General features: G+C 42.4%; 1 protein-coding gene across 2 annotated transcripts in view; it reads left to right on the top strand.

Annotated features, from left to right (window-relative positions):
- Window positions 1–21772, top strand: part of LOC126106677 (peroxidase-like) — a 219149-nt gene that overhangs the window by 105264 nt on the left and 92113 nt on the right. For both annotated transcript variants that reach the window (XM_049913045.1, XM_049913044.1), the window contains exon 5: window positions 10108–10284. In XM_049913045.1, coding sequence (XP_049769002.1) covers window positions 10108–10284 — 177 coding nt within the window. The remainder of the gene's footprint in view (window positions 1–10107; window positions 10285–21772) is intronic.

Raw genomic sequence — 21772 nt, 5'->3', positions numbered from 1 at the left:
ACAGAAACTCTCCTGCAGACCTTGCAGAACTATCACTGCCGGAAGAAAGGATACTGTGGAGACATGGATTAGCCACAGCCTGGGGGATATTTCCAGAATGAGATTTTCACTCTGCAGCGGAGTGTGTGCTGATATGAAACTTCCTGGCAGATTAAAATTGTGTGCTGGGGCAAGACTCGAACTCGGGACCTTTGCCTTTCACGGGTAAGTGCTCTACCAACTAAGCTACCCAAGCATGACTCACGAACCGTCCTCACAGCTTTAATTCCACCAGTACCTCATCTCCTTTTTTCCAAACTTCACAGAAGCTCTCCTGTGAGCCTTGTAGAACTAGCACTCCTGGAAGAAAGGATACGGTGGAGACATGGCTTAGCCTCAGCCTTGGGAATGTTTCCAGAATGATTCTGTCAGGAAGTTTCATTTCTTCATCTCTGTATTATTACTGCAACTTACAGCCATTTGAATATGTTTACAGTGTGGTATTCCTCTACAATTTTTATCCTTCCATTACCAAACTGACAAAAACGGGATGTCTCGGCATATGTCCTATATAGCATGACATTTCAAAAGCTTCTATTCACTTTTTGTCTGAAATGCTTACCGTTCACTCCCATGGTTACATTTCTATTTGATGTTAACACATTCCTCTTTAACAGAAATGCTTTTCTTGCTATTGCCAGATTACATTTTATATCCTCTCTACTTTGGCCATCATCAGTTATTTTGCTGCCCAAATAGCAAAACTCCTCTACCACTTTTAGTGTCTCTTTTGCTAATCTACCTCCCTCAACATTGCATGGTGTAATTTGACTACATTCCATTACCCTTGTTTTGCTTTTGTTAATGTTCATCTTATATATTCTTCTGCGGACACTGTCAAATCCATACAACTGCTCTTCCAAGTCTGTCATCTCTGTCAGAATTACAATGTTATCAGCAGACCTTGAAGTGTTTATTTCTTCTCCCTGAACTTTAATCCCCTTCCAAAATTTCTCCTTGGTTTCCTCTACTGCTTGCTCATTGAAAAACAAGATGTTAGGCAATCATTTCTCAACTATTGCTTTCCTTCATGCCATTCAGCTGTTATACCTGCTGTCTGGTTACTGTACAAGTTGTGAATACCCTTTCACTAACTGTATTTTATCCCTGCTACCCTCAAAATTTCAAAGAGTGTACTCCAGACAACAGTGTTGAAAGCTTGCTCTAAATCTAGAACTGGTTTATACATAGGTGTGTGTGTGTGTGTGTGTGTGTGTGTGTGTGTGTGTGTGTGTGTGTGTGTGTGTGTGTGTGTGTGTCCCTCATAAGATAACTTCTAGGGTCAGTATTGCCTCACATTTTGCTACATTTCTCCAGAACCCAAACTGATTCTCCCTGCGTTCAGCACACACATTATACATGACCAACCAATAATTGAACAATAATGTCTTGCAACATGAATAATAATAATAATAATATTGTGTGGCTGTTACGTGCTTGCGTCAGTAATTTTGGAATGGCTGCAGTTGTTTAGAAGCAGAGTAAATTTCTTCATGATCTGAAATTAGTTGGTTCAGGTCTCGGAATTTCTGAGAACACTAATGCCATTTTAACATCACTGATTTATTTCCAGCTCTTTTTTTCAACACCAGTAATAGTTACCACTTTCAAATACAATTCCATACAAATTGGCTCTTGATTTCACATGCATACGTGGAGCACTTGTTTGCACAGCAATCGCCGACATAGTGTGGCTCAGGCGGAATAAAGGGAACTAGCCCGCATTCGGTGAGGAAGATTGAAAATTACCTAAAAACCATCCACCAACTGGCTGGCTCACCGGACCTTGACAAAAGTCCGCCGGGCGGATTCATGCCAGGGACCAGGCACTCCTTCCCACTCCGGAAAGCCATACATTAGACTGCAGGCTAACCAGGCGGTCTGTGTAAATCATACTAAAATGTTTAAATAATTTATAAAATTAATAGTGAAATAGCAAATCAAGATAAAAGTAATGGAAAACTGAGTTTTTAACAAAAATTGAAGATTGCCAGAATTCAATCAAACATGGTATCAAATGATTTAGTTTAGAAGAATGAAAAAGCCTTGGATTGCTATAAGCTTCTGCCAATGTTTTCATTTTTCTGTGAACAACTTATGTCAATATTTTGCAACCAACTTGTGTTTTGGCAGTATCCACACCTGTCTGCACCTGCTTTCTTTGGAATTTTAATTGTTACATTATTCGTGAACTCTGATAGTCTGATAGTCTCATGTATATTGCACATCATGTGGAATAATTTTATCATGGCTGGTTCTCCCAAGGATCAATAATTCTGAGGGTATGTCATCTACTCCAGAAACCTCATTTCCACTTAGATCTTTCAGTGCTCTGTGACATTCTATTCACAGTATCATACCTCGCAAAGTGGGCAAATAAGAATATCATTAAAAAAAGGAGCTACAAAAAGGACATAGATACTAGTGAAGAAACCAAGAGATAATGATAATGCAGAATGGAAACAGGGAAGGGAAGTAAAAAGACATTACATGCCCTATACCAGGCTGACACAATGGTGTTTGTCTAAAACTTTATCTCTCATATTTTTTCATGATTTTTCCTTGGTTTACAAAAGCCATACTGTTATGAATGTGCCTTTGATTGCTGTATTTATTTTGGAATGTATAAATAATGATTACACTGTCTTTTTTTAATTCTTTTCTTAATTGAAATTCTAATGTTATCAGCGATAAAATATTGAGATCAGAAGGCTATTTATAGCTTGTGCAGAAGTAGGCTGGTGTCGTGTGAGTCAAAGAATATGAAAGGGAAGCAGTAGTTAGGGTTGCCAGCAGTCCCATATAGACTCCTGGAAATTGAAATAAGAACACCGTGAATTCATTGTCCCAGGAAGGGGAAACTTTATTGACACATTCCTGGGGTCAGATACATCACATGATCACACTGACAGAACCACAGGCACACAGAGACAGGCAACAGAGCATGCACAATGTCGGCACTAGTACAGTGTATATCCACCTTTCGCAGCAATGCAGGCTGCTATTCTCCCATGGAGACGATCGTAGAGATGCTGGATGTAGTCCTGTGGAACGGCTTGCCATGCCATTTCCACCTGGCGCCTCAGTTGGACCAACGTTCGTGCTGGACGTGCAGACCGCGTGAGACGACGCTTCATCCAGTCCCAAACATGCTCAATGGGGGACAGATCTGGAGATCTTGCTGGCCAGGGTAGTTGACTTACACCTTCTAGAGCACGTTGGGTGGCACGGGATACATGCGGATGTGCATTGTCCTGTTGGAACAGCAAGTTCCCTTGCCGGTCTAGGAATGGTAGAACGATGGGTTCGATGACGGTTTGGATGTACCGTGCACTATTCAGTGTCCCCTCGACAATCACCAGTGGTGTACGGCCAGTGTAGGAGATCGCTCCCCACACCATGATGCCGGGTGTTGGCCCTGTGTGCCTCGGTCGTATGCAGTCCTGATTGTGGCGCTCACCTGCACAGCGCCAAACACGCATACGACCATCATTGGCACCAAGGCAGAAGCGACTCTCATCGCTGAAGACAACACGTCTCCATTCGTCCCTCCATTCACGCCTGTCGCGACACCACTGGAGGCGGGCTGCTTGATGTTGGGGCGTGAGCGGAAGACGGCCTAACTGTGTGCGGTACCGTAGCCCAGCTTCATGGAGACGGTTGCAAATGGTCCTCACCGATACCCCAGGAGCAACAGTGTCCCTAATTTGCTGGGAAGTGGCGGTGCGGTCCCCTACGGCACTGCGTAGGATCCTACGGTCTTGGCGTGCATCCGTGCGTCGCTGCGGTCCGGTCCCAGGTCGACGGGCACGTGCACCTTCCGCCGACCACTGGCGACAACATCGATGTACTGTGGAGACCTCACGCCCCACGTGTTGAGCAATTCGGCGGTACATCCACCCGGCCTCCCGCATGCCTACTATACGCCCTCGCTCAAACTCCGTCAACTGCACATACGGTTCACGTCCACACTGTCGCGGCATGCTACCAGTGTTAAAGACTGCGATGGAGCTCCGTATGCCACGGCAAACTGGCTGACACTGACGGTGGCGGTGCACAAATGCTGCGCAGCTAGCGCCATTCGACGGCCAACACCACGGTTCCTGGTGTGTCCACTGTGCCGTGCGTGTGATCATTGCTTGTACAGCCCTCTCGCAGTGTCCGGAGCAAGTATGGTGGGTCTGACACACCGGTGTCAATGTGTTCTTTTTTCCATTTCCAGGAGTGTAGTAAGGGATTTCTTGTATATCAAGGTTAAAGAAAATTGTCCTTTATGCACCTTGTACAGATGATAATGTAATGTTTTTCACTAATTTGTCTTTCTTGTGTAACTGATTTGTCAAAATTCCATCAATGTTAGGCCTATATGTCACTGATCAGTATACTGAAGAATGAATTTGTCTTACAACATGTTTGTCAGAATCACATTATGGTATATCAATTACTTACTTATAATTAGACATGCATTTACATTTGACTTTGCCTAATTTAAAGAATAGCCTAAGCCATTTGTCAGAACTGAATTTTGAAAAGTTAGGACAACAATGAATGATGCTCCATTTAAAAGAAGCCATACTATCTGTAGCACCAAACAGATTGCAATTATGTGCAGACAATAGACATCAAACATCAACAGCCAACACTTGGTATTAGTAGTTTGCTGTATGAATATGATTAACATCAAAGTAATAATGTATAATTCACCTCTTAAATAAGTTACGGAAATATGATAAAAGAAGCATCCATGGATAGCACACATCAATAACAATTTGTCCAAGACAAAATTTTTAAGTTATAACTTATAATTACAGTTGTCAGGAATTTTTTTAATTGTTATAAATGACAAAGTTGACTAAACTAGAAAACATAGATAAAGCAAATTTTGTCAGAAAATTGCCTCATGATGGAATGGTGTATGTTAATGTTCAATATTTCAAATGTTTTCTGAGTATTTATAAAAGCTCTGCAGCATTTAAATACGAACTTATAAGAGCAGTTTTTTGTATTGAACTGATTAAGATAAGTTTTCTGATTAGCACATTCTGCACATTCTTTGCTTAATAAAATCTCAACTGATTGGCATAAAAATTTGGAGTTATCATTGGTGTCCGTATTGGGGTTTGTGGAAGTTGACGACCATAGCAGTATGTGAGAAGCAAGTAAGACAGGGTTGTAGTCTGTCCCCAGTGTTATTCAGTTTTTAAACTGCGCAAGCAGTGAAGAAACCAAGAGAAAATCTGCAAAGGGGATTAAAGTTCAGGGAGAAGAGATAAAAACTTTGAGGTTTGCTGATGCCATTGAAATGCTATCAGAGATGAGTAAACTTGGAAGATCAGTTGAAGAAAATATGTAGTTTCTTGAAAAGATATAATTCAATATGAGGTGGGCTGTTGTCTTGCTGTAGAAAGATTAAAGCAATGGCTATAAAATGTTATCAAATTAAATCACATTTTTTCTTGATGTAGAAAAATTAAATCAAGGGCAATCAAATGTAATCGAATTAAATCAGTTGATGCTGAATGAATTACACCGTCTGATGAAAAAAGTGAAGCACACAGATGACATAGTCAGGTGTCAATATAACTTTGTACATTTATGATGTGTGGCTGTGAAATAACAGGACTACTGCTGTAAAACATTTTATTTCAAAAACGTGCGTATTTAGCTACTGTCACTCTCAATATATTCTCCTCCTTTATCCCTAAAACACTCCATATGAATTTTCCATTGATGTAAACAGTGCTGGAGGTCTCCTTCTGTGAGTTTCTTGATGACGCTTGCTGCTTTTCCTTCCACTGCTTAAACAGAGTGAATTCTTGTTCCTTTTACTGCAGATTTGACCTTGAGGTGTAGACAAAACACATGGTGTTAGGTCAAGTGAATAAGGTGGGTGGTCTAGCACTGAAATGCTGACCTTGCTAGAAACCTCTTAACAGATGATGGATTATGAGCCAATTCGTTACCTTGGTGCAGAACCCATGACTTGTTCTTCCACAGTTTGTATCATATATTTTCTTTATTATTTATTTCCTTACAGTGTTGAACAAGAACCTCAATGTAGTAATGTTGATTAATAGTCCGACCTCCAGGAACCCACTAAAGATACACAGTCCATGAATACTGGAAAAACAGTCACCGTCACTTTGAATCTCGATTTGCTCTTTTGAGTTCTTTTTGCTCTCAGTGAAGCAGGGCCCTTCCAGTGTGCGGATTGGCACTTTGTTTCTGCAACATAAGTGAAAAATCAAGATTTGTCACATGTTATCATTATTTCCAAGAAATTAGAATCATTTTGAATGGTATTAAAGTGTCAGTACAAACATTTTAATTAGCTTCTTTTTGTTTGATCATGAGAATTTTGAGCACCAGTTTTGCTCACAGTTTTGTCATGTTCAACTGGTTGTGTAAAATTTGCCTTGTGCATTCTTTGTCAGTTTCTACAGTTTCAGCAATCAATCAAACATTCAACTGACAGATCAAATCAGATTACCTACATTTTTCATATTTTTTTTGTTTTTGATGTTAAATGGCGTACTGGGAATGAATCATCTTCAGCATCTTCATGGCCATCTTTTAAATGCTTTAACCACTCAAAAACTTGTGTACATGATAAACAGTCTTCGCCATACATTTCTTTTAGTAAAAGATAGATTTTGGTAGTAGTTTTCCAAGTTTCATGTGAAACTTAATGACAATTCATTCCACAGTTATTACACTTATCATTTTTCTGGCAAAAGAAAATACTGCTCTTGCACTAATGAAGGCAACAGTCACACTGATTTATCTACAGATACCAGAGATGCTGCATTCAGTTTAGAAGGCTATCGATCTACCATCTTTATTACATACATACTTACTCTGTGACAGCCTCAATCCCATCATTTTCTAGCCACACTCTGTATGCACCAGCAGCAAGTATGTAAATGATTATAGTGGCAATTCAAATGACCTTCATCGTAGTTTGTGTTAAGTGGTGTTACCATGGAGGTAGTGCCTAACTAATGACTAAACACTGTGAAAGACATGGAGATGCCATCTAGTCATTTGAGGTAGCATTGTCACCACCTGACAGAGATTGATAGAGGCCTCGTTTGGGTCTGCATTTGACCAGCTGGTGGAATCGTGTGATATCCAGATTTGTGAGACATTTGTATGTGATAGTAGCCCCATGTTGGATGGCAAATGAACCTGAGGATAGGTCAAGGTTCCTGTCAACTGCAACCTCCGACAATAAAGCTCAGTGAATGAAGTCAGAACGATCAATCAGGCAACACTGGTGACTCACAACACTATACCTGTGTAGTGGCCAGTGTTGACAACCTCCCACACTGTAGTTCAGTTGAGCATCGTGTGTGTTCCATGTTAAACCTGTTGGACAAAGTGTTTGTTTAGTGCATTGGCTCTAAACTGAGAACAGGACAATGAACAAACAAAGGATCAATTTAAAGTTTTGTTTTGAGCTTGGCGAGACACCAAAAGAAATGTGTACAATGCTGATGCATGTTTGTAGGGATCCAGTACTGTCCATGAAGTGTGTGTATGAGTGGTTCACCGATTTTCAATGAGGACAGGAAACTGTTTCTTACAATCCTCGTAGCAGACGACCGGTCGCCACCGTCAGTGATGAAAATATTGAGAAAGATAGTGGATGAACTGCAGATGAACTGTGAATCCGTGTGACAAATCCTTACCTACGAGTTAGGGAAGAGGAAAATCTGTTGTCATCTTGTGCCACATCACATGACTGATGATCAGAAGCAGACACATTTAGAGGCTTCACAGGATTTTGTGAAAACGGTGGCTGCAACACCCAATTTCTTGAATTGTATTGTCATTGAGGATGAAACCTGGTGTCTACGGTACGACCCTGAAATGAAACAACAAAGCACGGAATGGTGTTCTCCGACATCACCTCTTCGGAAAAAGGTCAGAGCCAAAAAAATCACACACCAAAACGATGCTCATCACCTTTTTTGATAGTTGAGGTATTATCCACAAGGAATTCCTACCTGAGGGAATGACGTTGAAAGTTGCACGTTACATTGAAATTGAGACCCATTTCATGCAACATCTATGTAGGGTACGATCCCAGCACACACAACAAGGTTCCTGGTTGTTTGTTCATGACAACACTCACCATAAACAGCCAATATCGTCAAACAGTTCCTGGCAAAAAAGAGTGTGGTGCAACTTGAACATCCACCATACTCACCGGATCTCAATGCTCCAGACTTCTTCCCTTTCCCTCAACTCAAACTTTGCTATGAAAGAAAATAGATTTTGCGATATACCTGACATCCAACAAAATGTGACGTGGCTTTTGAACACCATACCAAAGGAAGACTTCCTGCAAAGTTTCCAGGACATGTATCTCTGAGCTCAGTGGTACACAGTTATGGGAGATGACTGTTTCAAACGACAGTAAGGTAACTGTAGTTCATAGTTCATTTATGTTACAGGACTATTCACTGAACTTTGTCAGAGGTTGTATATCTGACCCACACAAGGGGGGAATCGCTGTAATGTACACTATGCACATTGTGATTTGTTCACATTTGTGCCTGCCACCTGACAAGAAATGATGGACATTTTGTGTTGGTCTACACCATCAGTTAGAGACTAGCAGCAGAGGTATTAGGGAAATATCATCCCATTTGTGGGCAACAACACAGCACAAACAGTTGTGTTTGGAGTGATGCCATGGCTGGCAAGTGTGGACTGTCGATGAATGGCATCGCACTGTGTTCAGTGATGAATTTCCATTCTGTACTACCCTGGATGACCACCATTGGTGAGTGTGGCGGTTACCTGGGAAGACGTCTCATCCTTGCTTTGTTTTGGAGAGACAAAGTTGTGTTACTCCTGGCATCATGATTTGTGGAGCCACTGATTATGACCTCAGGTCATGGCTGGTGTCGATTGAGAGTCCTCTGACTGCACAGTTATACATCACGGACATCCTGTGTTGTCACAAGTTACCTCTTGTGCGACATTTCGTGATGCTGTTTTTCAATGGAAAGTGCTCATCTACACACAACACATATCTCAATGATGTGTCTGCACGATGTTGAGGTAATCCCAGTAGAACACCTGTAGGACCAGTTTGGACGTCAGCTCCAGCGGAGAGTCAGTATCCAGTATCCAGGATATCGAACACTGTTTGCAGTGCTTGTAGGCCAGCGTGCTTAGAGAGAGGATACAAAGCTGTATGACAGCATTCCAATTGATGAGTGCATGCATCCACACCAGAGGAGATACAATGTCATACCGATAAGTGGGCTGAGATTGTCATGTTCTTTGTAAATTTGACTCAATTTTGTAATCACTGAAATAATGTCACTTGTACTCTCAAAAGACGAGTTTCATTTTGTTTCCCCTTCCCTTCTGATGAGTGGTTCACTTTTCTTGTCAGGCACTGTAGATAAGAAAATAAGAGACTAAAAGGATTAGATGAGTTTTGCAAGTTGGAAATCTAAACAACTGACAATAGCCATAAGAAAGCGAATATGAAATGCAGATTGACAATAGCAAGAAAATCTGCCCTGAAGAAAATAAATTTGTCAATACTGTACAACAGTGTTAGTAAGACTTTTCAGAAAATATTTGTCTGCAGTGTAGACTTACCTAGTAATCAAATGTGATTGATAAACATTAAAAGAGTAGAAGTTTCTGAAATGTGGTTAAAAAAGAGAGGAAGGGAGAGGGGGGGATCTAATGAAAGGATGTTGAATCAAATCAGGATGAAAAGAAATTTGTGATATTACTTGCTTAAAAGAAGAAATTTGTTGATAAGACATATCCCCAGGCATGAAACAGTTGTTAATTTTTGGTGATGTAGGGAAACCTGGGGGATAAAAGTGTAAAGTGAGACCACGGCTTAAATTTAGTAAGAGGTAGTTATTAAGAGATGAAGAGATTTTCACACGCTGGACTAACACAGAGATCTGTATTAAACCAGTCTTCAGATGGAAGACCTCAATGATGACTTTCTACATTTATTCACTGGAATGAATGAAGATGCTCAATAAATTCTTTGGAATAGTAATCATAGACTTTTTATCTCTTCAGGTATCAATGAACCAAAAAAGTCTGTAACAGGGAAAGAGCTGCCAAATCCCAGAGTTCTGAGGACACATCTGTTTCCTACTGGAGACTTTAATGACAAGAACAACTCTCTCATGTACATGCAGTTTGGGCAAATAATAGCACATGACACGGCTCTCAGTGCAGACTCGCTTGGATTTGGTGAGTAGTAACTTACTTATGATGTTTCCAAGTAAGGAAGAAAAACTATAGTTAACATCCCATTTGCACATATCAAGTATGGGAAAAATAACAAGAATTCTAAAGGCTTTCCTGGCAAGTGTTTGGAATTGACTTCTCCCAAATGCAATGTGTGTATTTACTCATTCACTATCACAAAGTCATACTCATAATTCATTAAATATAATTTTTTTTTTAAAAAGTAGAGTGGGGAACAAGAAGAAAATCCTTTATTTCCATACTACAGCAGTGATGTTTTCTAGCCATTCCAACATTCCTTTGGCATTGTGTTAGTTCAATAGCTTAAAACTCCATTTGCACTCATATCACTCTTTACACAAAGACTTTTGTCTTCCTTTTGCTTATTTAATCAATATAATGTATGCATATGAAATATCAAAATTCTTTTTGAAGTGGTGTTTTTGTAAAACATTTTGTATAATGTAAATATGGCTCCCCACAAAGTATACAATGGGTTTGTGTCTGAATTTTCATAGTCATATGAAGATAGGGAAATAGACAAATAATGTATTGAATTGAACATTGTGAGGTCTATTTCTACAAAAAAAATACATTTAATTTGTTTGAAAGTAATCAAGGTGATTAAGAAAAACATAGTTATTTGAGAGAAATCTTCACTAAGGATTCTTGTATGGATTTGAATAGCCAAACAAAGAGTGGGAAATAAACAAATGGAACATTAAACTGACCAGCATGAGCTCTAGTTTTGCAAAAAACAAAAAAAAACAAAAAAAGTTTTAATTATTTGAAAGTAATCAAGGTAATTAAAAAAAATTAATTACTGATTTGAAAGACATTTTTGTATGAATTTTCATACCAGAAAAAAGAGAGGGAAGTGGACAAGTAGGGTATCAATGTGAGGAGTAGATTTGCAAAACAAGATTTAGTTTCTTGAAATAAATCAGATTAGTCATCACATAAGGGAGACCATTCATTCCAATTGAAAAAAGTATTAAACCTGACTGTGAAGTTGTCTGGATATCAGCAACCAGCCTGATACCAGCAACCAGCCTAAGTAAACTAAAATTAATGATCAGATGTTTTTACTGTCCACATGATTCTGCTATAACAGTTGTAGAATCATTCAAAGGCAGTCCACACTCAGTAGTACAGAAGTAAGATGACCAGAAAATACTGGTTAGAGGTGACACTAACATACCAATATAGACTGGGATGTCTACAGATTTGTTGCAGGTGGTATGGATAGACAGCCCTGCAAAGAAATTTTGGAAGGTTTCTCCACGATCTGTCTTGAGCAAATAGTGCAACAATTCATTCACAACAGAAATATTTTAGACCTTGTAATTACGAGTAGTCCTGACTTTATTGACAGTGTCAGTACAGAGACAGAGATTAGCAATCACAATGTTACTGTAGCCAGAATAGTACTAATGCTAACAACTCCATCAAGAATGCAAGGAGACTTTTTATGCTGGAAAGAATAAATTAGCAGTTGTTAACTTCCTATGTACATAAAGAATGGATGTCTTTTAGTTGCAATATGAAGAAGTATGTGCTGATAATTGGATTACAGACAGTAAAGACCCACTGTGGTTTAATAACAAAACTCAGAAAATGCTGAGGAAGCAGAGATTGGTGCACACGTGTTTCAAAAAGGAATGCAGGAGTATCAACATGCAAATGTTGGCTGAAACTCATGCAGCTATAAAAAGATCGATGCACAAAAGCATGCAACAACTTCCACCATCATACATTAGTAAAATATCTTTCTGAGAATCCAAGAAAATTCTGTCCTGCATAAAGTCACTAAGCGAGTTGAGTAGTCTAAGAGCAGTCTGGTGTTGCTGGAGAAGACAACAAAAGGAAAGGTGAAGTTTTAAATTTCACATTTAAAAATCATTCACACATGATTTTGTTCAGACATACGATAATTTGACTGCCACACAACCTTCTCTTGGAGGTCATAAAAATAGGCATCCCTGGCACTGAAATGCAGCTAAAAGAGTTGAAAACAAAACAGCTCACCTGGTCCAGATGGAATTTCAAGTCAGTTTTACAGAAGAAATCCTGAGTGACAGGAAAAAACCCAGATGACTCCTGTGTTGGAGAAGGGTAAACAAGCAGATTTGCAAAATTACAGACTAATATCCTTAACATCAGTTTCCTGCTGAGTTCTTTAGTATATCCTGAGTTCCAATGTAATAAATTTTGTTGTGAGAGAAAAGCTTATATCCTTAAATTGACATATAATTAGAAAGCAATGCAAAACTCAGATTTTCCTTTTCTCACATGATATCCTGTGAACCATATATGAAGTAAACAGGTAGATTCCGAGTTTCTTGATTTCTGGAAAACATTTGACACAGTACCACACTGCAAACTGGTAGCAAACCTCTGAGCATAAAGAATAGGTCCTCAGATACATAGTGGCTTCATGACTTTTTAAATAATAGAACACAGTGTGTTGTCCTTGATGGCAAGTATTCATTGGAGGCAAAGGCATCATCAGGGGTGTTCCAGGGATGTGTGATAGGACCACTATTGTTCTCCATATACATACATGATCTGACAGATAATGGTGAGCAGGAGTCTGCAGCTGTTGGCTGATGAAGCTGTAGTATATGGAAAAGTGTCACTGAATAATTGCAAAAGGATGCAGGATGACTTAGAATTTCTATTTGGTGTTATAATGGCAGCTTGCTCTAAAAGTAGAAAGATGTAAGCTAATACAGATGAGTAAGAAAAACAATCCTGTTATGTTTGAATGCAGTATTAGCAGTGTGCTGCTTGACACAGTCATGTCAATTAGATATTTAGGCATAATGTTGTAAAGTGACATAAATGGAACAAGCACAATAGGTCTGTTATAGGGTTATTGGAAGCAGTTTATTGGAAGAATTCTAGGAAAGTGTGGCTTATCAATAATGGAGACCCTGTACCAAGTGTTCATGCAAAATCAAACAAGGGAAAAATCCAGGCTAAAATGTAACAATATAATGAAAAGAATAGTTGCCGCTCACCATAAAGCAGAGATGCTGAGTTACAGATACACAACAAAAAGACTGTCACACAATAAACTATTGGTGAACAAGGCCTTTGTCAAAAATAGCCAAAACACACACACACACGCGCGCGCGCGTGCAAACATAACTCACACACACCACACACGACCACAGTCTCTGACAGCTAAAGCCAGACTACAAACAGCAGCGCACGATGGGAGAGGCAACCGAGTGGGGATAAGGAAGAGACTGGGGAGGAGAGGAGGGGGGTAAGGATGGGGAATGATAAAGTGCTGCTGCAGGAGCATGCAGGGATGAGATGGAGAGAGGGTATGGCAGCTAGTGGCAGTTAGGAGGTTAGACGGAGGGCGGAGGAGAGAGGATTGGTGGGGTAGCAGGAAACAAGAGAAGTAGAAAGACTGGGTGCATTAGTGGAATAGAGAGCTGTATAGTGCTGGAATGGGTACAGGGAAGGAGCTAGGTGAGTGAGGGCAGTGACTAACAAAAAGGTTAAGGCCTGAAGGGTTATTGGACTGTAGGATATATTGCAGGGAGTGTTCCTACCTGGGCAGCTCAGAAAAGCTGGTGCTGATGGCAAGGATTTAGATGGCACAGGCTGTGAGGTAGTCATTGGAATGAAGAACATTGTGTTGGGCAGTGTGCTCAGCAACAAAGTGGTCACAGTTTGTTGGTGGCCATTCATGTGGACAGACAGCTTGTCAGCTGTCATGCCCACGTAAAATGCAGTACAGCTTAGCTTGTAGATCACATGACTGCTTTCACAGGTAGCCCTTCCTTTGATGGGATAGGTGATGTTTGCGACCGGACTGGAGTAGGTGGTGGTAGGAGGATGTATGGGACAGGTCTTGCATCTAGGTCTATTACATGGATATGATCCATGAGACAAGGGGTTGTGTAAGGATAGATAAGGATATTGTGTATGTTTGGTAGGTGGCATAATGGCACAACTGGCGGGGGGGGGGGGGAACAGAGGGGGGGGGGGGGGGGGAGAGGATAGTGGGCAGGACAGTCTTCATTTCAGAGCACAAAGAGAGTTAGTCGAAACCCTGGTGAGCAATGTAATTCAGTTGCTCCAGTCCTGGGTGGTACCGAGTCACAAGGGGAATATTCCTCTCTGGCTGGACGGTGTGACTTTGGGCGGTGGTGGGTGCCTGGAAAGATAAGCCACGGGAGATCTGCGTTTGTACAAGACTGGAGGTATAATTACGGTCAGTGAAGGCCTCAGAGAGACCCCTGGTGTATTTTGAGAGGGACCACTTGTCAATGCAGAGGCGACAGCCATGAAAGGCTAGACTGTCTGGAAGGGACTTCTTGGAATGGAATGGGTGGCAACTGTTGAAGTCGAGGTATTGTTGGTGGTTGGTAGGTTTGTTATGGACAGAGGTACTGATGTAGCCATCTTTAAGGTGGAGGTCAACATCGAAGAAGGTGGCTTGGTGGGTTGAGTAGGACCAGGTGGAGCAAATGGGGCAGAAGGTATTGAGGTTCTGGAGGAGGTGAATAGAGTGTCCTCGTCCTCAATCCAGATCACAAAGTTGTCATAAGTGAATCTGAACCAGGTGATGATGTTTAGGAATGATTCCTCTAAATTGCCCATGAATAGGTTGGCATAGAATGGTGGCATGCAGCGCCCATAGCTATACCCCAGATTTGTTTGTAGATAATACCTTCATAGAAGAAATAATTGTGGATGTGGATATAGTTGGTCATGGCAACTAGGAAGGAGGTTGTTGGCTTGGAATCTGTTGGGCATCGGGAAAGGTAATGTTCAATAGCGGTAATCCCACAGACATTAGGGATGTTAGTGTAAAGGGTGGTGTTAACAATAGTGGTGAGCAGGGCACCGTGTGGTAAAGGTACGGAACTGTGGAGAGTCAGTAGAGTAAATGATTGCTATTTCCATATAGGAGAGTAGTCGCGGGTAGTAGGCTGAAGTCTTGGTCTACAAGAGCAAAGATTCTGTCAGTGGGGGCACAGTAACCAGCCACAGTGAGGCATCCTGGCTGGTTGGGTTTATGGACTTTAGGAAGCATGTAGAAGGTAGGAGTGCGGATAGTAGTAGAGGTGAGCAGAAATGGCCTCCGGTTAGAGGTCCTGCGATGGGCCAAAGGATTTGAGGAGAGACTAGAGATCCTTCTATATCTCAGGTATGGGGTCACTGTGGCAGGGTTTGTAGGTGTCTGAATCTGACAGCTGGCTGAGTCCTTCTGCCAGGTAATCCTTGCAGTTCAAACAACAGTGGTGGAGCCATTGTCAGAAGGTACGATTATAGGTTCAGGATCAGTTCATAGTTGATAGATTGCAGTTCTTTCTGCAGATATAAGATTTATTTGCATGTTAAGGGATTTGGGGAATGATTGTGAGGCAAGCTTCAAAGTTAAGAAATTCTGGAAAGTTAACAGGGGGTGATTTGGGTGCATGGTGAGTGGATCACAGTTGGCTAGAGGAGTGAACTGAGTCAGGCAGAGTTCAACATTGATCTTTGGTTGAGTTTGATTGGTAGAGTTGGTGGTGAAAAAGTGTTTCCACTGTAGCAACTGGGAGGAGGAGAGAAGGTCTTTAACAAGTACTGCATGACTGAATTTGAGTGTGGGGCAAAAGATGAGGCCTGTAGAAAGGATCAATATTTCTATGGGGGAAAGGATCAATATTTCTATGGGGCTACTGTGCTCCCACTCAGAGAATTTTTGCTCTCATAGACCAACCCCTTCAACCTATTACTCAGAACCTACCCTCCTATATAAAAGATACCAACTGTTTCCTCGTCCAACTCTCCACAGTTCCTATCCCTTTACCACGTGGTGCCCTGCTTGTCACTATTGACACCACCTCCCTTTACACTATTTTTCCTAATGCACATGGCCTTACCACTATTGAAAACTGTCTTTCCCAACACCCAACTTATTCCAAACCAACAGCCTCCTTCCTAGTCACCATGATCAACTATATCCTCACCCACAATTACTTCTCCTGGGCATGGGCACCCACAGGGCACCATCCTATGCCAACCTGTTCATGGGATATCTAGAGGAAACCTTCCTAAACATCCAGAATCCTATACCCCTCACCTGGTGAAGATTCATTGATGACATCTTTGTGATTTGGATTGATGGTGAGAACACCCTATTCACATTCCTTCATAACCTCAACACCTTCTCCCCCTTTTGTTTTAACTGGTCCCACTCAACCCATCAAGCCACCTTCCTTGATGTTGACTTCCACCTCAAAGATTGCTACATCAGTACCTCTGACCATATGAAACTTACTAAACACCAACAATATCTCCACTTTGGCAGCTGCCACCCATTCCATACCAAGAAGTCCCTTCCATACAACCTCCTGCAGTGACAAGTAGTCTCTCTCAAAATGGACTGAGGGTCTCACTGAGGCCTTTACAGACCATAAGTATCCCACCATCCTTGTACAAAAACAGATCTCCTGTGCCTCATCTTTCCACTCACCCACCACCTCCCAAAGTCCCACTGTTCTGGTATGGAGGAGCATTCCCCTCGTGACTCAATACCACCCAGGACTGGAGCAACTGAATTACATTCTCCATGATGATTGTTACTGCCATGTTTTGTGCCCTGAAATGAGAAATGTCCTTCCCTTTCCTCCATCCCCCCCCCCCTCCCTTCCCTCACTGGTATTCCACTGCCCACCAATCCCACACAGTATCATCATCCATCCCTATGTAACACCAGCTTCCAACCCCTTGCCTCGTGGCTCATATCCTTGTATTAGACCTAGATGCAAGACTGGTCCCATACATCCTCCCACCACCACTTACTATAGTCCAGGCACAAACATCACCTATCCTAACAAAGGCAGGGCTACATGTGAAACCAGTCATGTGATCTACATCTACATCTACATCTACATTGATACTCCGCAAGCCACCCAACGGTGTGTGGCGGAGGGCACTTTACGTGCCACTGTCATTACCTCCCTTTCCTGTTCCAGTCGCGTATGGTTCGCGGGAAGAACGACTGTCTGAAAGCCTCCGTGCGCGCTCTAATCTCTCTAATTTTACATTCGTGATCTCCTCGGGAAGTATAAGTAGGGGGAAGCAATATATTCGATACCTCATCCAGAAACGCACCCTCTCGAAACCTGGCGAGCAAGCTACACCGCGATGCAGAGCGCCTCTCTTGCAGAGTCTGCCACTTGAGCTTATTAAACATCTCCGTAACGCTATCACGGTTACCAAATAACCCAGTGACGAGACGCGCCGCTCTTCTTTGGATCTTCTCTATCTCCTCCGTCAACCCGACCTGGTACGGATCCCACACTGATGAGCAATACTCAAGTATAGGTCGAACGAGTGTTTTGTAAGCCACCTCCTTTGTTGATGGACTACATTTTCTAAGCACTCTCCCAATGAATCTCAACCTGGTACCCGCCTTACCAACAATTAGTTTTATATGATCATTCCACTTCAAATCGTTCCGTACGCATACTCCCAGATATTTTACAGAAGTAACTGCTACCAGTGTTTGTTCCGCTATCATATAATCATACAATAAAGGATCCTTCTTTCTATGTATTCGCAATACATTACATTTGTCTATGTTAAGGGTCAGTTGCCACTCCCTGCACCAAGTGCCTATCCGCTGCAGATCTTCCTGTATTTCGCTACAATTTTCTAAAGCAGCAACTTCTCTGTATACTACAGCATCATCCGCGAAAAGCCGCATGGAACTTCCGACACTATCTACTAAGTCATTTATATATATTGTGAAAAGCAATGGTCCCATAACACTCCCCTGTGGCACGCCAGAGGTTACTTTAACGTCTGTAGACGTCTCTCCATTGATAACAACATGCTGTGTTCTGTTTGCTAAAAACTCTTCAATCCAGCCACACAGCTGGTCTGATATTCCGTAGGCTCTTACTTTGTTTATCAGGCGACAGTGCGGAACTGTATCGAACGCCTTCCGGAAGTCAAGAAAAATAGCATCTACCTGGGAGCCTGTATCTAATATTTTCTGGGTCTCATGAACAAATAAGGCGAGTTGGGTCTCACACGATCGCTGTTTCCGGAATCCATGTTGATTCCTACATAGTAGATTCTGGGTTTCCAGAAATGACATGATACGCGAGCAAAAAACATGTTCTAAAATTCTACAAGAGATCGACGTAAGAGATATAGGTCTATAGTTTTGCGCATCTGCTCGACGACCCATCTTGAAGACTGGGACTATCTGTGCTCTTTTCCAATCATTTGGAACCCTCCGTTCCTCTAGAGACTTGCGGTACACGGCTGTTAGAAGGGGGGCAAGTTCTTTCGCGTACTCTGTGTAGAATCGAATTGGTATCCCGTCAGGTCCAGTGGACTTTCCTCTATTGAGTGATTCCAGTTGCTTTTCTATTCCTTGGACACTTATTTCGATGTCAGCCATTTTTTCGTTTGTGCGAGGATTTAGAGAAGGAACTGCAGTGCGGTCTTCCTCTGTGAAACAGCTTTGGAAAAAGGTGTTTAGTATTTCAGCTTTACGCGTGTCATCCTCTGTTTCAATGCCATCATCATCCCGTAGTGTCTGGATATGCTGTTTCGAGCCACTTACTGATTTAACGTACGACCAGAACTTCCTAGGATTTTCTGTCAAGTCGGTACATAGAATTTTACTTTCGAATTCACTGAACGCTTCACGCATAGCCCTCCTTACGCTAACTTTGACATCGTTTAACTTCTGTTTGTCTGAGAGGTTTTGGCTGCGTTTAAACTTGGAGTGGAGCTCTCTTTGCTTTCGCAGTAGTTTCCTAACATTGTTGTTGTACCACGGTGGGTTTTTCCCGTCCCTCACAGTTTTACTCGGCACGTACCTGTCTAAAACGCATTTTACGATTGCCTTGAACTTTTTCCATAAACACTCAACATTGTCAGTGTCGGAACAGAAATTTTCGTTTTGATCTGTTAGGTAGTCTGAAATCTGCCTTCTATTACTCTTGCTAAACAGATAAACCTTCCTCCCTTTTTTTATATTCCTATTAACTTCCATATTCAGGGATGCTGCAACGGCCTTATGATCACTGATTCCCTGTTCTGTACATACAGATTCGAAAAGTTCGGGTCTGTTTGTTATCAGTAGGTCCAATATGTTATCTCCACGAGTCGGTTCTCTGTTTAATTGCTCGAGGTAATTTTCGGATAGTGCACTCAGTATAATGTCACTCGATGCTCTGTCCCTACCACCCGTCCTAAACATCTGAGTGTCCCAGTCTATATCTGGTAAATTGAAATCTCCACCTAAGACTATAACATGCTGAGAAAATTTATGTGAAATATATTCCAAATTTCCTCTCAGTTGTTCTGCCACTAATGCTGCTGAGTCGGGAGGTCGGTAAAAGGAGCCAATTATTAACCTAGTTCGGTTGTTTAGTGTAACCTCCACCCATAATAATTCACAGGAACTATCCACTTCTACTTCACTACAGGATAAACTACTACTAACAGCGATGAACACTCCACCACCGGTTGCATGCAATCTATCCTTTCTAAACACCGTCTGTACCTTTGTAAAAATTTCGGCAGAATTTATCTCTGGCTTAAGCCAGCTTTCTGTACCTATAACGATTTCAGCTTCGGTGCTTTCTATCAGCGCTTGAAGTTCCGGTACTTTACCAACGCAGCTTCGACAGTTGACAATTACAATATCGATTGCTGCTTGGTCCCCGCATGTCCTGACTTTGCCCCGCACCCGTTGAGGCTGTTGCCCTTTCTGTACTTGCCCAAGGCCATCTAACCTAAAAAACCGCCCAGCCCACGCCACACAACCCCTGCTACCCGTGTAGCCGCTTGTTGCGTGTAGTGGACTCCTGACCTATCCAGCGGAACCCGAAACCCCACCACCCTATGGCGCAAGTCGAGGAATCTGCAGCCCACACGGTCGCAGAACCGTCTCAGCCTCTGATTCAGACCCTCCACTCTGCTCTGTACCAAAGGTCCGCAGTCAGTCCTGTCGACGATGCTGCAGATGGTGAGCTCTGCTTTCATCCCGCTAGCGAGACTGGCAGTCTTCACCAAATCAGATAGCCGCCGGAAGCCAGAGAGGATTTCCTCCGATCCATAGCGACACACATCATTGGTGCCGACATGAGCGACCACCTGCAGATGGGTGCACCCCGTACCCTTCATGGCATCCGGAAGGACCCTTTCCACATCTGGAATGACTCCCCCCGGTATGCACACGGAGTGCACATTGGTTTTCTTCCCCTCTCTTGCTGCCATTTCCCTAAGGGGCCCCATTACGCGCCTGACGTTGGAGCTCCCAACTACCAGTAAGCCCACCCTCTGCGACTGCCCGGATCTTGCAGACTGAGGGGCAACCTCTGGAACAGGACAAGCAGCCATGTCAGGCCGAAGATCAGTATCAGCCTGAGACAGAGCCTGAAACCGGTTCGTCAGACAAACTGGAGAGGCCTTCCGTTCAGCCCTCCGGAATGTCTTTCGCCCCCTGCCACACCTTGAAACGACCTCCCACTCTACCACAGGTGAGGGATCAGCCTCAATGCGGGCAGTATCCCGGGCAACCACAGTCGTAGTCCGATCAGGGGATGCGTGGGACGAGCTGGCCGTCCCCGACAAACCCCCATCCCGACCCCCACTGTGATGCCCATTGGCAACAGCCTCAAGCTGTGTGACCGAAGCCAACACTGCCTGAAGCTGGGAGCGAAGGGATGCCAACTCAGCCTGCATCCGAACACAGCAGTTGCAGTCCCTATCCATGCTAAAAACTGTTTTGCTAAGAACGTCTGAACTAATCTACAGAGAGCGTAAACAAAATCGACAAAATTTAAACGGTTATTAAAATACAAGATTGCCTAGTAAATGCAGTAATGCGCACTGCTGACACTGCTCGGCGGCGGAAGGAGACTAAGCGAAATTACACTATTCAGGTATTAAAACACGATGCTACAACTCTCAAATACTATAATACGCCCGAAATTTATGAATTAAACAATGCAAGTACCAAAAACACGCAAAGAAATTAAGAATTAAACTATGTAACAAATGAGTGAGCTAGGAGTATACGACTTGCTGCTCAGCTGCTTATCCAACGGCGGCAGGGAGCACACTGACTGCGACCAACCGACACTGGCCGTTCAAAACAAAACAGTAGACAAACGACTACGCGAATTTACACTATTCAGGTACTAAAACGCGATGCTACAACTCTCAAATACTATAATACGCTCGAAATTTATGAATTAAACAATGCAAGTACCAAAAACACGCAAAGAAATTAAGAATTAAACTATGTAACAAATGAGTGAGCTAGGAGTATACGACTTGCTGCTCAGCTGCTTATCCAACGGCGGCAGGGAGCACACTGACTGCGACCAACCGACACTGGCCGTTCAAAACAAAACAGTAGACAAACGACTACGCGAATTTACACTATTCAGGTACTAAAACGCGATGCTACAACTCTCAAATACTATAATACGCTCGAAATTTATGA

The sequence above is a fragment of the Schistocerca cancellata genome, chromosome 10 (genome assembly GCF_023864275.1).
Source record: "Schistocerca cancellata isolate TAMUIC-IGC-003103 chromosome 10, iqSchCanc2.1, whole genome shotgun sequence".
NCBI classification, from domain to species: domain Eukaryota; kingdom Metazoa; phylum Arthropoda; class Insecta; order Orthoptera; family Acrididae; genus Schistocerca; species Schistocerca cancellata.
Note: the sequence above shows the minus strand (reverse complement) of the source record. Positions and strands in the feature narration are given on the sequence as shown.